The sequence below is a fragment of the Manacus vitellinus genome, unplaced genomic scaffold, assembly GCF_001715985.3.
Source record: "Manacus vitellinus isolate BGI_N305 unplaced genomic scaffold, ASM171598v3 scaffold_22_pilon, whole genome shotgun sequence".
Taxonomy (NCBI): Eukaryota; Metazoa; Chordata; class Aves; order Passeriformes; family Pipridae; genus Manacus; species Manacus vitellinus.
Window position 1 is genome coordinate 9768713 of NW_021939632.1, and position 16122 is coordinate 9784834.

The 16122-nt window shown below is 37.4% G+C and overlaps 1 protein-coding gene across 1 annotated transcript in view; it reads right to left on the reverse strand.

Moving 5' to 3' along the window:
* LY75 (lymphocyte antigen 75) overlaps window positions 1–16122 on the reverse strand; it is a 45567-nt gene that overhangs the window by 3214 nt on the left and 26231 nt on the right. Inside the window, 13 exon segments of the mRNA XM_018072555.2 lie at window positions 301–423; window positions 1636–1803; window positions 2319–2493; window positions 3640–3860; window positions 4217–4411; window positions 4840–4962; window positions 5909–6070; window positions 7248–7416; window positions 9193–9425; window positions 11863–11992; window positions 12405–12565; window positions 14492–14597; window positions 15650–15786. Coding sequence (XP_017928044.2) covers window positions 301–423; window positions 1636–1803; window positions 2319–2493; window positions 3640–3860; window positions 4217–4411; window positions 4840–4962; window positions 5909–6070; window positions 7248–7416; window positions 9193–9425; window positions 11863–11992; window positions 12405–12565; window positions 14492–14597; window positions 15650–15786 — 2103 coding nt within the window.

The window sequence follows — 16122 nt, forward strand, 5'->3', positions numbered from 1 at the left end:
AGCCACACCTCTTCTCTGGGCCTTTAGCAATTGATGCATTCGCAGCTTAACCATTAGGCACCAAAAGCAGCATTGGGAAAAATGATTTTCAGTGACTCCTGATTACCCTAGGTGTGCAATAAGAAGAGATTTTACTACAATGAAGTCCAAAGGGCTTTATAATGCTAAATAAGGGATTCCAACCTCAAGCAGAAGTTACTGTAGGCTACCAACACTATGAAACTATTCTTAGTTGAGGATTTATGCATTTTCATTTACCACGTGAAACATTAATGCTCACACATAGTTGCTACTTCTTACCCTTAGAGCTCTGAGCCAGGCCAAGCCATACATTCTTGGTGATGAGATCATGTTCCTTTACGTGTTTGCTCACAAATGCATTTTCCTCAGCATCAACTATAGTCAGAAGGGTGGCTGAAGGACCTAAGTGGCAGAGGAAACCAGTCAGAATTGCAACTTAAAAGATTTTTCATGGTGCTTGTACATTGAGTTTTCTGTGGGAATAATTACTGTGGGAAAAGATCTGCTGATCTGGGCTTTTAATATAAGCTTGAAGTAACCTTCAGAATAAAGACATGAACCTCTCATCCCCTAAAATACAGCATGTTATAAAAAATGGCTTCAGATGACTGATTATTCTAGTAGGTTATAAAAAAATAAAATGGGAGTAAACTTACAGCAGTTGCAGACTACATACATGGAAGGTATCAAAAGATATGCCCACTGAAAATTACTAGCCTTGTCCAAGTAATAAGCCCTTTTCAAAAATATACTTGAACAAAAGTTCAGCATTTTGCTGAGTCAAGTTAATTTCTAAATTAATGCTCTCATTGTGTCTCAGGTTCTTATATACCGTGTTACAGTAATTAAGGACTAAGAGGGAGGAAAGAGTATACTATAGACATGCTCAGAGAGTACCCATTCTTTACATGCCAGAAGCTTAATTTAGAGAAAGTTCACTTTCAACTATCAGACCAAGTCGGACTCAACAGAAAACTATCCAGGACTGGTTCTTTTTCATCCTAAATAGTGAGTTCAACTTCACACTGTAATTCCATAAAAGAAAGTTATGACAGTCACTAACCTCTCAGTTAAGGTGATTAAAACTTCTGTAAATGAAACTGCTTAATGGCACCTCTGCAATACAATTGCCCATGCAGCTCAGCAAAGAAGAGATAAAATCCTTTAATTTGACTAAAAATTGTTTTTTAGTGATATTATGTGCCTTAATATCTATAAAGTACATGCTTTGAACCATCTGAAAAGTTAGCAGGCTCTCTACTGCGAAGATATATAACAAGAAAGCACTACCAACAGCACTAACACTGTATACAGACAAAGTGTTTTCCTCCAAACTGTAAGACTTAAATTTATGATCTTCTGCAACTTGCTACCTGAATTTTACTTGCAGATACCTGTGTGCCAAAGAATCTGTCAGCACAATGCAGCATTTTATGAAGAATTTTCATCAGATATTCAAAGATAAAGTTTGCTATTGCTTTTCCTAAACTAAAGAAGAATAAAAATGGCAAAGTTGAAGTATAATCAGCATAGGTTTTTTGGTTGTTGGGTTTTATTTCTTCTCAAATAGTGGACTAATTACAAGTTGTAATGTGATAAAGAATCTAAACATACTCAGCTTCTGGCAGACTTTCTTAGCCTCTTCCATATTATATACTGAAAAATTGTAGAATGCCATGTCAAAGGCGTAACAGTGATCCTTGTACTGTACCCACTGTAGGGCACCACTGCTCTGCGGGCATCCTGAGGCTCTGCTCGCTTGCTCTGGCTGGAATTGCCTCTCTGCAAAGACAAAGAAACTTGATGTTATTTCTGCTGCAGCCGTTTGCGTGCAGTCTCGCTGGAGTAACAGGACAGTAAGTACTAACAAGGACTACTACTCCTACCAAGAACCACTATTCAATTAGCTTACATTCCTTCTTCATGTGTCACAGATAAATTTGCTTGAAAAGGAGCGTAAGACAAAATCCCAAAGGCTTGGGAAAAATTTTTTCTTGTTTTTTAGTGGGTTTTGAAGTTTGTTGTACATATTTGATAAGTACTTGGGTTCAGAAAAGATACATACATTTCATATTCATATCACAGGTGATTAAAAACTAACCAGGTTTGTTTTAGGTTTTCACCACTGGAATGGAGAGAATTAATCTCCCTGAAGTACTAAAAAGTGTTTTATCATCCCTGACAGAAAACTCTTCTTAAAAGAGGGAATCATATGTAGTATTTCAACCTTCATTTCTACTTCTGAATACAACATATAGAGACAAAAGACAACTACACAAAACCTTAATAACACTTACTGTTTGGAGGGCTATAACAAATGGCACCTTCAGCAACATTTGTACATTTTGTCCGGTTCCAAGCTCCTTTAGTATCCAACAGAACACAATTCTCAGTAGTATTTGAGTTTTCTAATTCCCAAGGATAGTAGTCGAAGTCACTTCCATCTGACCATTCAAAATTAGCTTTACTTCCCTAATTAAAGAAAAAATCCACAACTTATTAAAGAAAAGACCACAACTTTTAAACCACATACGGTTGTGGTTTAAATCTTATCAGTCATGAGTTAAGCCATGTAGCAATATTTGTCCCTTGTATGGGGGTAAATTAAAGTGAGGGGATCTCATCTAAATCTATAGTAAATAAATGTACAACATAGTTTGCATTTTCCAATCAATTCTTAACACAGAAATCCCGATTATTTGTGGGAAATGAGAAAGTACAGCATGTTTGCAAGTTTAAACCTGCAATGTGTCTGTTTTATTCTAAGGAGAACATGTCACTTAATTCCATCCCACTGTTTCATTTAAACAGTCTGCCTTCCCTGCTATGAACGTTTACTGGATATGTTGCAAACTGTCAAACTGTCGAGATGACCTCAGTGAATAAAGCTGGGCAGCTGAGGAATGGTTTTCAGTACTAGCTCCTACTTCAGATACATTCCTGGAAACCCGTGACAGTGAGGAGTCAGTTGTGGAGGGAGCTGTTCAGGTCACAGGACACCAGAGGTAGAAGAGGTGCACACAGAAATCACACACCTCTGCAGAGGGGTATTCCTGCCAACTAACTATGGCCAGGTCTGGCAATTAGTGAGGGGAGTAGGGTCAGCACCACAGGCTTTTGGGTCCACAGTAAAGCAGTCAGAGGAGGAAAAAGATCTGCAGCTGCCTCTTGCTAAGCCTCCTGGGAGAAGGGACACATAACCTGCTCAAGAGCCAGGTCCTGAACTGCTTTGGAGAGCCAGTCCTGACCTGGACTAAGCAAGTTCCACACAGCCTTGTCTCTCTGTATTCGCTGATGGAATCTGATTCTACAGAGCACCATAAAGTCTGAAGCCTCTAAAGGTAGCACTGCAAATCACACATCCTTGTGCTGCAAGGAATGATGTGGGACCACTGTATTATTTTAAAGCGTCAAGGATTTGGAAGAAATATCTCAGTGTGGCTACATTCACTAACATTTAATATTAACGTAAATTACACAGGGTTGAAAAAGGAGGTAGTGCACTGCATGAAAGAGAGAATCTAGAAACTGCAAAGAAGCATCAGAAAATATTTCATATCTTGTCAAAAATATTATTTACAAGTTCTGTTACAGACGTCACCAACAGTATTTACTTACATCATGAACTGACAATCCAAGCCACAGAGGATAACCATCCTGTTTGACAATATCTTCTAGAAATAACTGTTGTGATTCACTGTGTACACTTGCTAAATCACTCTTATTTTGTTTGCATGCTCTCAATGCCTCATACCATGTTAATTTTTTCTGAAGGATCCTGTATGTTCTGTTTCCATGTGGAATAGACTCGGGTAATGGAGGTTTGTGCTGCTGGGGTCCTGTTTCAAAGAATAAGAAGACAACAAGGTGCATTTGTTTGTGTTATTAGGAAGATACAGAAAGCATTAAAATTCATCTATATCAATGTAACTCAAGCATTAAAGTGTTCAGTATAAGGCAATATCAAGTAAGTTCACTTTTGCTACTTTGAACACTGAGTAGTTGCCAGACGAGCACAGCAAACACATTCCTCCTGATCAGAGTATTACAGCAGTGATGAACAGAATGACCACATGACCCCCAGATGCCCATGACAGCTGTGCCATGTGTTTCACTAGGAGCAAAACCAAGGCCTTATATAGCAGGAACCAGGATTTAAATTATGACCCTCATCCAACACTCCAATGCTACTTACCCATTTCGATTTTACAGGCAAGAATACTGTACATGTTATAGTGATTGGCATGCCAACTTTGAGAATAATTATAAATATCCCAAAAACCATCAAGGTTTACACCAGCAAAAAAACTGTTCTTCTTTATGATAGGTCTTCCCAGCCTCCAGTTATTGTAAGTCAGATGAGTTTCATCATACCACTTGAGAACTTTATCTGTGGAAAACATTGCATATTTATTAAAACACTGGCATTATGTCTACAAATACCATTTAACTCTGAATATATTAAGGACATTAACAGATATTCACTTTGGAAAAAAATGCTGGGATACTGGAAGTTACTCTAAATCAGTTCCATATCTAATGCTAAATAGGTTAGCATCACTCATCCTGGCCATTTTAAGTCCTGCTTTACAAGGAAATCAAATCTGGACTAAAGAACATATTGGATCTAATTATCACTGAAACAGAGAGCATGTCCAATTATTTCTTTCTAGAAGATAATTACAAATATAAAGCATTATAGGTTTGCATTCAGTTTGACTTCAGTTATAAACTAAAACATGCAAAACCCATGCACTTAATGCTGAAAACTTTGTCTCCAATCTAGTTATTAAGAAAAAGAAACCCCTTAAATCTTACCACTGTCATCATAAATCACACCCAGCCAGACCCACAGAGCCAGACCGCTGAATGAATGAAGCTGCTCAGTAACAAAGTTATTCTCTTCTTCATCTCGAACACTCAGAACAAATGATTCTGGGTCTGTTGAAAATTTTTTTACGTTACTTTCTTACAAATTCACATTTCAGTTTCAAAGTATGTATTCTTTTCTATTACTGGTAATACTTATTACAGATAGCTCAATAGTGTGCAAAGGTCAGATCTTTATAACATAAATGAACAGTGCAAAAAAAATTTTCAAATGTATTATCAACAGTGCTTCCCCTGATTTTGTGGATAAGTGAAATGTATCAGCTCCAGAGATATCTCTGGGTCCTACTGTCACTTCCAACTCAGCATATGCAGTGACTCTGTAGTAAAAATTTTCTGTATAGAACATAAAAATATCAGCAATCTTTCATGATTTGCATGAACTTCGCTAGCAGACAAACAGTATTAAGACTGAATTGAAATCAATTCACAAAAAATAAAACTAATTTTTGGAAAGATGCACGTCTGAAGATTTAATATAAGAGGGATGTTGTTCCTAAGCTTACACTTTATTTAGGATGAACAGAAAAAGTCTGTGTGCTTTTCTGAATTGGACTATTCTCAGTCTATTTACTTTGTTCACCTAAGTGTTCCACAAAACGGAGGGAAACCATGAACTAAATGTGACTGTAAAGCCAGAATGTTGCCAAGAGGATAACAATTAGGCAACCTATTTGAAATTGGCATATTATAGAGAAAAAAACCAAACCAACCAAACACAAAAACAAGCCTTCCAATTTTTCAGAGATCTCAGAGTTCAGTAGTTCCTAGCCATCTCTCTTCCTCTCCAACTCTCCTACCCATGCTCTGGCACTTTTTATCAGAGCAGTGCAAAAGCAAACAGCATCAAGGAGTCCAACACATGCATATTTCCAAATGCCAGAACCTTTCTCAACTCTCACTTTGCTGTCTGTCATTTTAAGACAGTGACTCAGGTCTAAAACTCATCTCCCTCAAGCTAAATCCATAAATACCTGCAATATGACAAAGTACTTACTCATTTTCCTGCATAAATGATGAGCTTCTTGAGACTTCAGTTCTCTCCATCTATTTTTTGTTATCATAAAAGTGTAACAATTGTTTCTAAATGATATCCAGGGTGTATTTTTAATCTTATGTGGGCACTTCACTTGTGTAACTTGTTCTTTTTCAGTCTTCTCTGAAGAAAGAAAAGATGACATTCAGAACATGACTTACTATTAACACCATCTAATCTGACACCACAAACCAATTTCAGGTACTATTTAAAAACATGTAAGACAAATTAAGTGCCATCCTCTAAATGTGTGACGCATCGTTGCTTTCAGTTTCCTCATGATGACGATTTTTTTAAAGCAGCAAAACCAGCTCTACTAAAGAATACAGTTGCTTACAAATTTTCAAAATTATTATGTTAAATAGGTTTAAGAATAAAATCCGTACATAAAAGTGCTAAGTGTGGGTCAATAACTAAAAGCTCTTACTGCCTCTTTTGCAAGACAGATCACCATAACAAATAATCTACTTCATAGCTAGCAACACATCTTAGTTCTCTGGCTTTAGCTAACACTTGAGGAGTAAGAAGAACTCTTCCTGCAGTTGCCTAGACTGCAAGAAAAAAACATTTAACCATGTCGTAATGCCACACTTGACTCTGACTCAGGATGTACAATGGCTTAGCTCTGTCCCTTCACAGAAAAAAACCAAAACCCCCCTAATTATAATGGTCACATAGGGAAGCTATCTGTGATGATCTCTCAGAATGATTGTTTTCTGAAGGATACATAACTAGCAAGCACTCTCCTGAAAATAAAAAAAAACATGTCCTGCTATATCCCTATCTTTCTTGTTATAATTAGTAGGTATTTAGATGGGTTTTGTGAACTGCAGATAACTTTAATTTACACCTTTCAATTCAGTGTCTATCTCCTAGCTTTATTCTCCATATATTCATGCACCCTCTTCCCTGTACAGACTTCCATGTCTGAATTACAGGAGGTCCCAATATTAAGATGTAAATAGTACAGAGGTAGCTGAATCTTCCTCTACATGCAAGTGGGAGAGATTAGTATGCAACAATCTTAGGGAAGCAGTGCAAAGGTACAATCAGTTGACAAAAAGGGCAGTTTGACCTAATGTATCCATGTTGAATTTATTTCTAAGGAACAAGTGGATTAAGACCAACAATTGCACACCCCCCTTTTGAAGCTGATTTCTTTTTTTCCTGGCATGCAAATCAGCCTGACAAACTGTAATTTTTAAAAAGTTGTAATTTTGAAGTTATGAGCTGGAATCATCAAATATGTTTCACAATAAAACAAAACTCAGCTTTATAAATATTTTGCTAGTATACATACTTTCTGATGCGTAGCAAATAGCACCTCGATTTTCAGAGGAACAGTCAGAACTTTTCCAGAAGCCATCAGTATCCAAAAACACACATTCTTCGTTTGTTTCTTCATCATCTTCAGACCAGCGACTAAAACTAACATGTTTCCCATCCAGCCAGCCATAATGCTTTCCACCCTAGCAGTGTTTAAGTAACAGGGATGAGCTTACATAGTAAAAAATATGAGGTACAGAAAATGACATGATAATATATTTACACTGGCTAAACATTTACAGTGTCTCTGGTGAGAACTATAAGTGTTCCATTGCCCTCATGATCTGATCTGCTACTCACAATGTAACAAGTTTCATTATTTTAAGTTTTGCAGTTCAAAATATGTGAATTAGCTGAAGTGGATGGCAAATTATCCAGTGGTGATGTGTAACCACTGTGTTTATGGAAGAAGGCCTAGCACTGAGATGTCCAAATTGTATCATTTGCCATCTACAAATCAATGGTGGATATAATTACCTGGTCTTGGAAAACTGTTAATAACTGAGAATAAGGTCCTGTCTCAGTTACTCCATACTGAGCTGAAAGTAATCTATTAAATACTTAATTTATTTAATGCATCAGATGCTGCGTTCCTGCCCTGGAGGATGTAAGAGGAATAAGAAAAAAAACCACATACAAGCAGCATGTCATCCTTTAAAAATCTTACATTTGAAAGTCATCTTCTGGAAATCCCCCTGTTGCTTTGTTATTTAACTTATCTTGTATCTTTCTTTTGTGTCTATGATTCCAGCACCGGAGTAACAACTTCTGTTGACCAGTTTCATTATAATGTCCTTTCATGTGATTTTTTAATTGTGCCCAAATAATGAAGTGTTGCAATAGCGAAAAGCCAGTGCATGCCTGTACTGTATGCCCCAAAATGAATCATTTGATCTACACTTACAGATGAAAAAATCAAAAGAGGAGGGAAAGTAGGTTGTCTAGTTTCCGCCTCTTCACAAAGATTAAATGGTTGTTTCCTTTAAAAATTTAAAAATACTCTCCATAAAGTACACACTCAAATTTTTATGTTTTCCCCCTACTTTGCTAGAGTACTCAGTAGTCCATTATGGACATTGGAAAAACATAACACCACAGACGCTGAGTGAACACCACCAAACTCTGTATAAGTCACTTCTAAAAAAATTCTAACTTTTTTCTTGCAATTATCTCCAGACTCATGTGCTTGATGAAAAGACAAACCCTGCAAGCAAGCCCAAAGCATTTCATTAACACTTGAGACAGCTCTTAATCCACAATAAAGATTTTCAAGAGGTCCTCCAGCTAATAAGAGCAGAAAACAGCACCTCCTGTATTTTTTCAAATTCTTTTGACAGAACAAACAGAAGGAAAAAGAAAAACCCACTGACCTGTCTTCAGGGATGTCTCCCTCAAACTTAAAACACAGACACAAATATCATGAAGTAACAACAGAATCTACATTAAGCTTCAGAAATGTATCTCCAGAAGTGTTCAATGATTCACTTTGGATTTTATTTGCCACTTCTAGTTTCTCCCTTCCAAAACAGATTTTGGGTCATCTTTCTAGAGAGGTACTGTAAACAGTGGCAATGATATTAAATGGCAACACTAATTACTTGTTTGTTTACAAAAGAGACAAAGATGATTCAGCAACCTATGTTGCTGCCACCCTACAATATATCCCTACATCAGTAGTCCTTTAAAAGAATTTTCTCATCATCATTATCATCAATTCATCCAGTGGAATTCAAGAACTATGTAACTTGGAGAACTGAGGGTTTAAAACATTAATTTTGAGACACTCCAGATGCTTATCCCTAAATGAAAACAGTTACCCTAGAAACTAATTTTTCACTGCATTTCTTTAACTCAGGTTCTGTTTCACACAAGTCTCAAAATTACCTTAAGCCATAGTCTGAGGGAAAACCAAAACTTACATCTCTGCTGAAGAGTCCGATCCAGAGTGGGTAATTATGAAGGGCCGCCTGAACAGCAAGAAAAGCCTGCTGGAACTGATCTGTGATGCTAACCAGCTGCATCTTGTTATTTATGCATGCAGCCACTGCATCATTCCAGGACAAATTCTTCAGAATTACCATGTATTGAACATCTTGATAGCTCAATGTTTCATTAATGACTTGCTCTGTCTGGTTATCAGAAGTTCCTATACCTAAAAGAGAAATCCAGTAATTAGGTAGTTAAACACTGTAATACATATTTAACTCCCAATGTCTCTGTAACAATCAGAAAAATCTTTCTGAATAACACCTGGAAAAAAAATCTTAGACAGTAGATTATGCTATAATTATAGTTAGAAGCAAAGTATCTTTGACACTTTAGACAGAAAATTACATATTTAAAAATAAGTATTATTTTCATTCAATGTAGTTTAAAGTATCTTTTTTCTCAAATTTGGTTCACATATATTTATATCTGACAGTTTTAACTAACTGCTAAATAATATATTGAATTAAAAACATATTATACAACTTTAATTATACACAAATAGGAGAAGGCGACTGCTCTCTGCTGTAACACAGCAACAGCTAAACTTGACTCATTTACCTCTGTGGAGCCTGTGGCTTATGCAAATCTAATGGACCCCAAAACTTGTCTATGCAGATACTGGTACCACACAGTCCCAGAATTCCTTACTGCCATCCATGAGTATAGTGAGAACTGATTTTGCCTCCACGTGTGCTTAACTAATTGTAGAAAATCCACCTTGCATAGGGAGGCATACAATTCACTACTTGTGCTCCAAGCACTGAGTGTTACCACAGTTATCAGCATCATACCTGACAGCATACAGCTCAGCAATGCATGACAACTGGAGTTAATAAAAGATACAAATATTCCCGTGGATGGTAAGTTAAAGCATACAAATGGTAACCCCAAAAATTTTATACACAACCAAAAACAAATTTGCTCTCCAAAAGGCAGAAACCCCTAATATTTAAAATATCTCAAGCAGGAAAAGGCTCATAAGGGAGGAAGGAGAATCACTTCATAAATAACAGGATATAAATGTTGATTGATAGGCTGACAGGGCCATTTTCCAAACCATAAGATCATAGAAACACAATATTAATTTGATATTTACAGGTTTCAATAGAGCAGAAGAGTGACAAGGCTGAAACAGATTGTTTCAAGTGGTTTGTGTCTGTTGCCAAATGCTTTCATTTAGTAAACAGCTACAGAAGATAACCATGGAACCCAGGGTGCCATCACTCATCAAAGGGTGCCAAATTGGAAACAAGGCAGTAAGTAAAATGTTCATTTCTGAAAAAATTATTGCTGGTGATTACAGTCTCAAAAAATTCTGCAAATCACAATCATGCTAAGATTTCCAATAAGCATGAATTGTTCTTTTCCCTAGGATAAAGCCCTAGGCAACCTGGACTCTCTCACAACTGTTGCTGCAACCTGCTGAGGTCCCTTCCAACCCAAGTTATCCTTAGATCCCTAACACAATGATGATATAAGACCAAACAATACAGGACACATTCTGTCAGTCTAAAAACCTTTCTCATTACATCCTCTACAGCTGTGGTAAAGAAGCACTTAGTATTTAGTCATCCCAGACTAATAAGATATTGATATAAACAGACACACTGTCAACCCCCTATTCATAAAAATCTCCTTTTCAAATTTTTACATCTCTTCCATCCAGACTTCTAATCTCAATATCTGAAATTTCTGAAGTATTTGGCACTGAAGTAAAGAAGATTTTATATGTTAAATGGAGGTGGAGGGGTGGGAGGTGGAAATCTCTGCGTATTTGAGAATGAAGGTGGGCATATTCTTGGGTGTTTTATACACCTAGGGGTTTTTTTTGTTTGTTTTTTCTTTTTTTTAGAAGATAGCATGCTCTTTACTTAAAAGGATTATTTATATAAAGGAACTTACTCAGAAGTGGGTGTGCTGAACATTAGCCCATAGCAGTAATTAAATGCATATAATAACTAAATGTGTTTGATCTTATTCCAGTATTTGGCATTGGCCAACCCACGTGGGTACATCTGAATATTATTTTTAGTTCAGATTAAGAAATCCTACTCACACCAATGGATCTGTATGAAGCTAGGGAAAGCTGCATCACTCCAAATCATCACTCTCCATGTAAGCCCTCAAGTTTGCTCTGGAGAGACCAATTTCAACTTTAAGAGTCTGTGATACTTTATATTCTGAAAGTACTAAGAAACATAGGATATGTTTAAGGAAGATAGAAATATTGTGAGATTCCTTCCCGGGGCTTCTCACTTCCCCAGTTCTGAAAAGGAAAACGGAGTCCCTTGTTCCACCCCTTGATGTACATCACCTCTATACCCATCTGCTGAAGTACGATTCCCCTGAAACCACAGTCTCTCAGGAAAACAGATTCCATCTGAACTGGGCTATAAAAAACCATAGGGAAAATTCTGAATGTCTGACAAAATAGGTTCCAGATCATCCTCCACACTCTGCTTTTCCTAAATTTATCTGCTCAGTCTCTACAAGAATCTTGCTCTTCAAGTGAAATAATTTACATGCATTAAAAAGTCTCCTGGCACATGCACTTTAAGTGAAAACTCTGGTTGTAATTTATTTTGACTCTTCAGACTTACCTATAGGACGTTGGCATATACCCAAGAAGTGCCTGTCAGCACAAGCAGTGAAATTCCATGTTCCAGCATACTGTGATTTGGGATCATTGAGGATTACACCGCACTGATTGTTAAATTCTTCATCAAAAAGCTGAGAGAGAGAAATACCCTTATCAGTCTAAATAAGGCATAAACATACTTGTGTAGAGATGAAGTAACATGAGGTTAGGAGAACCCCAGCTGTCTGAACTTGTTTAAGAAGTTTCAAAGGAGTGGTGCAATACAGCTTACCTGTTTTACAAACACTACCAGGTGCCTGGACTTAGAAAGATTTCCTAAGTTAAATACACTTCAGAAGTTGTCATCCAAATAAAGGTAAACAGAACTCCATTACTGTCAGTCATCTTGTTGGCCAATTAAAATGACTAACTAGGGGATTTTGCCTGTTACATGTTTTTTTGGGTTGGGTTTTGTTGATTTTTTTTAAGTATACAATTCCAATGCCTTTTTTTTTTTTGGATACAGTTCTCAATAGGCAAGAGAAGTCAAAAGCCAGAACTTACATCCAGTGGAATTTTCCTTAATCTTCCAGTCAGGAGTGGGTGAAAATTACTATACATCAGTCTGCTCTCATCTATCCATTTGTTTTCTCTTGTGCTGAACAGAAACTGTAAACCAATCCAAATATCTTTTGGCATACCAGGAAGCAAGGATGTTATATAATCTGTTGGGCAGAACAGTAAATGTACATATTGTGGTTCAGAAAACAACAGCAAACATCTGAAAAAACAGTTCACATAAGTAAGATAATGCAACACCTGCTCGTATTAATTTTCCCAACCCTTCATGATTGCCAAATGCTTACCATCCCTTACTTCCATATGGTAACACCTTTCATACTGATTTTATCTGCAAGGAGCAGGCTACTGGCATTTGTCCTTCAATTTCTGAGCTGAGAAGCAGATTTAACCTGTTTCTCTGCCCACTACTTTGTATTCTTGCACTTACATCTAAATTTCAAAAGCTGCATTTCCGCAAGTCTGCAAGATCTTCTACTGTCTCCCTACAGACATAATAGAAGAGCTCCCTCCTGCCCTCTCTGAATTGATGAAGTCTTATCTCCCATCTTTCTCTCCATATACTATAAATCAGAACAGTTTTAAGATTCTGGCAGAGTTTTTCCACCCCACCATCACAGAAAGCAGGACAAGACAAAAGAAGTCAGGTTTAGTTGGAAAAAATTCAGCTAGGCAAACCTTAAATCAGATCCCTCTTAATGAGCATTCTGGCAAGAAACAATGGGCTTTGGTAACCCAGCAGGCACCAAAGGCATTCACTAATCTTGACTAGATTAGGAAGACAAACTGAAGCTATGTAATTAGCTACTGCTGACATGTTTTAACCATTGGCCACATGCCAGACTATGTCAGAGCTAATGCCTGGCTGTGCTGATTATGTCAGCGACCTAATGCCACTGGGAAGCGTAGAGGCAGCCTACAGAAAGAGACATACTTCTTTAAAAGACTGTGTCTTCTTTCCATATAGGTGACCTCCACTACAAGGGGGAAAGAAAAACAAACAAGAAACAATAACAAGCACTTTCATATGCACCAAATCACACAGAAGATCCTGCTATGTAACATTGCAGAATGGCTATAGTTTTGCAATCTTAAAAGCATCCAAAAACATGCAGGCCTCAGACATGTATGTTCCTGTATATGACCCTATTCCTCCCCAAAAGCAGAAGTTAAAAAAAATTACCATTCAGTTGCTGCCTGCAGGTACACTAGTGACCTCTCTAGTCTACTAATGGTATTTTGTTTGGCAAGAGGTTATTGGCTTATAAAGAAAATATGTCCTGTGGACATTGCAGAATTCAACCGAGCTACTTCAGCTATACCCCCAGAGAACTCTTAGTTACCCACAAGAATATAGTTGCAAATTCAGCTGTATCATTCAGTGATTTATTGCTGAACATTATGTGCAGCCAATGTGTACCCATTTCTTTCTCACTGCATTCCCCTCATTGACTCTAGCTGGCAAGACAGCAGAGAGGTGGAACAGTTCTGTGTTTTGCAGTCCTCCTGCCTTCCATCCTCCCATGGATGGACCACCCTGGAGAGCCTGCAGGTGGTCAGTTTGGACACACTGCCATATTAAGCTGCGTGGCACGCACAGACACAGAGGGTCCTATGTGGTCCAGCAGGCATTGTGTTTGCCACCTTGTTCCAGCACAGACAGCTGAGCTTGACTTGGAAGCAGCTCCCAAGGTAGTTTTCACAGAAGCAAAGTCTCAATTATGTTTTAACTTGCAAAGCAAAACATGGGAATTCTTCATTCAGTGATGACCCGTCTATATTCAACTCTTAATGCACAGTTTTACAATTTTTTTTCTTGTTATAGCAAGTCAAGATCATATAGAGAAGCTGCTCTTCAACCTGGCTCAAACATCTGCAGACTGCATTTCCATGTTATGTTTCCAGTGATGCAAACAACAGACCACACATTTTTAACTGGTCCTGGATTTTTAGAATGTTCCCAGTATGCCTGTAGATAACCAAATGATTTCATGTTCAAGTTCTTAAGCAGAACTATTCTGAATTTAGAAGTGAAGCTGCATATTAAAAGTGCCCCCAGTTCACCATCGTACCTTGCTCAGTTTGATCTGAGATAGATGGAAGAGAGCCTCCAAAAGTTACACACTTTTCATTAGCTGCATTAAATGTTAAATATTCAGGGTTCATCTTCTGGAAACACTGCAAAACAAACATAATGAAACTGATTTTCATCCTACCAGTCTGCTTAAAAATTAACTCAATATGAAAAGGTTCTTAAACCAACCCTTTTTAAAAACCCACTTCTCATTTCCTGCAACAACATATAATTATTTTTTTGCAGGAAGCAAGGAACTTGATACTAGCTGCAAGCATTTATTAGATTCAGCAGGATAGCTAAATATAAAATGATCCCATTGACTAACTCCTCATTCACTGAGGATTAGAATTCAATAATTTTTATTGGCTACATCAGAATCATGTACTGCTTTAGGAAAGAGAACACATGAACTCTACAGTCGTTTAGTGTTGGGACAGGAACCTGTATTGTAATGCCTTGTATTGTAATTATGTTTTGGGGAAAACTACATGGGAACTCAAAAGCGTTATTATGCAATGACATGAAGTAAATTTGCAAACCTTAGCACCACATAATGTGCAGATCTGATGGACATATGCAGAATAATGGTGGACCAAACAACAGGAATGAGTCTCACTAAGACTAAGACTTTAGATGACTGCCTAAAACATACTACTGAAACAGACTATATTATGGCTTCTGATCTGTTGGTTAATTCTTAAAAGCTGCTTCAAATTCTTAAGTGAGTTAAGTCCTTAAGGCAAGTTAAGAAACTGTCCGCCAGCTTGCCGCCTGCCTACGATTACTCAGCAAGAGAATCAAGATGCTTCTGCCACAGAAACCTCATCCTCTCCCTTTTCTAATCCTTCTCTTCATTCAAGCAGAGCTCAAGATTAGACAACACAACACAATAAATGTTCTTGGACCTAAACATGTGGTGATGGGAAAGCAAAAAAAGCCGAAAATGAATGCTTTTAAATTAAGAAACCAGCAATCCTGAATAAGAGAGAAGTGAGGGAGATTATTTTAATCACTACACATAGGTTTCAGAGTTTTCAAAAGCCTACTTCATTCCTCAACACAGGGGCTACCTCCTCATTTCTTTCACAAGAGCATTCCATCTAACCGGAAACGAAAAACAGGTAAGGGTGATGAATCTGGATTATCACTGTACCTTATTCCGGAACTGATGCCAGCCTTTAGGGCAACCTCCTCTGACTGGGTGGTAACTGGGATCATGTTTCTCTAGTAAGGAGGCATTATTTTTTTCACAGATGAAGGGTAGTTTCACGTTACAGTTCACTGGGTAGTCTGCAGACATAGAAGTTTTAAAAAGCAGTTACGGTAATGACACATCACACTCCAATTCCCATCCATACTTTATGACATGACAAAGACCAATCTGAAGGGAAGTCCTTTTCAGTGCAACCACAGTGAACTACTATGTAATCTAAAGCACTAAAAATAACAGTAGAGAAAAAGGCAAAGGTAAATGATTTATACTGGACAGTAATATAAAATTCCTAAAAAACCAGAGTCTGACCCTTATTTCCAGTAGTAACACTTCACATAAGCAGAGAAAACTTGAAAACAGAAAAATAATGAAAAAAGATTTTGTATATGAGGACTAATCTCATATTCTGGTAT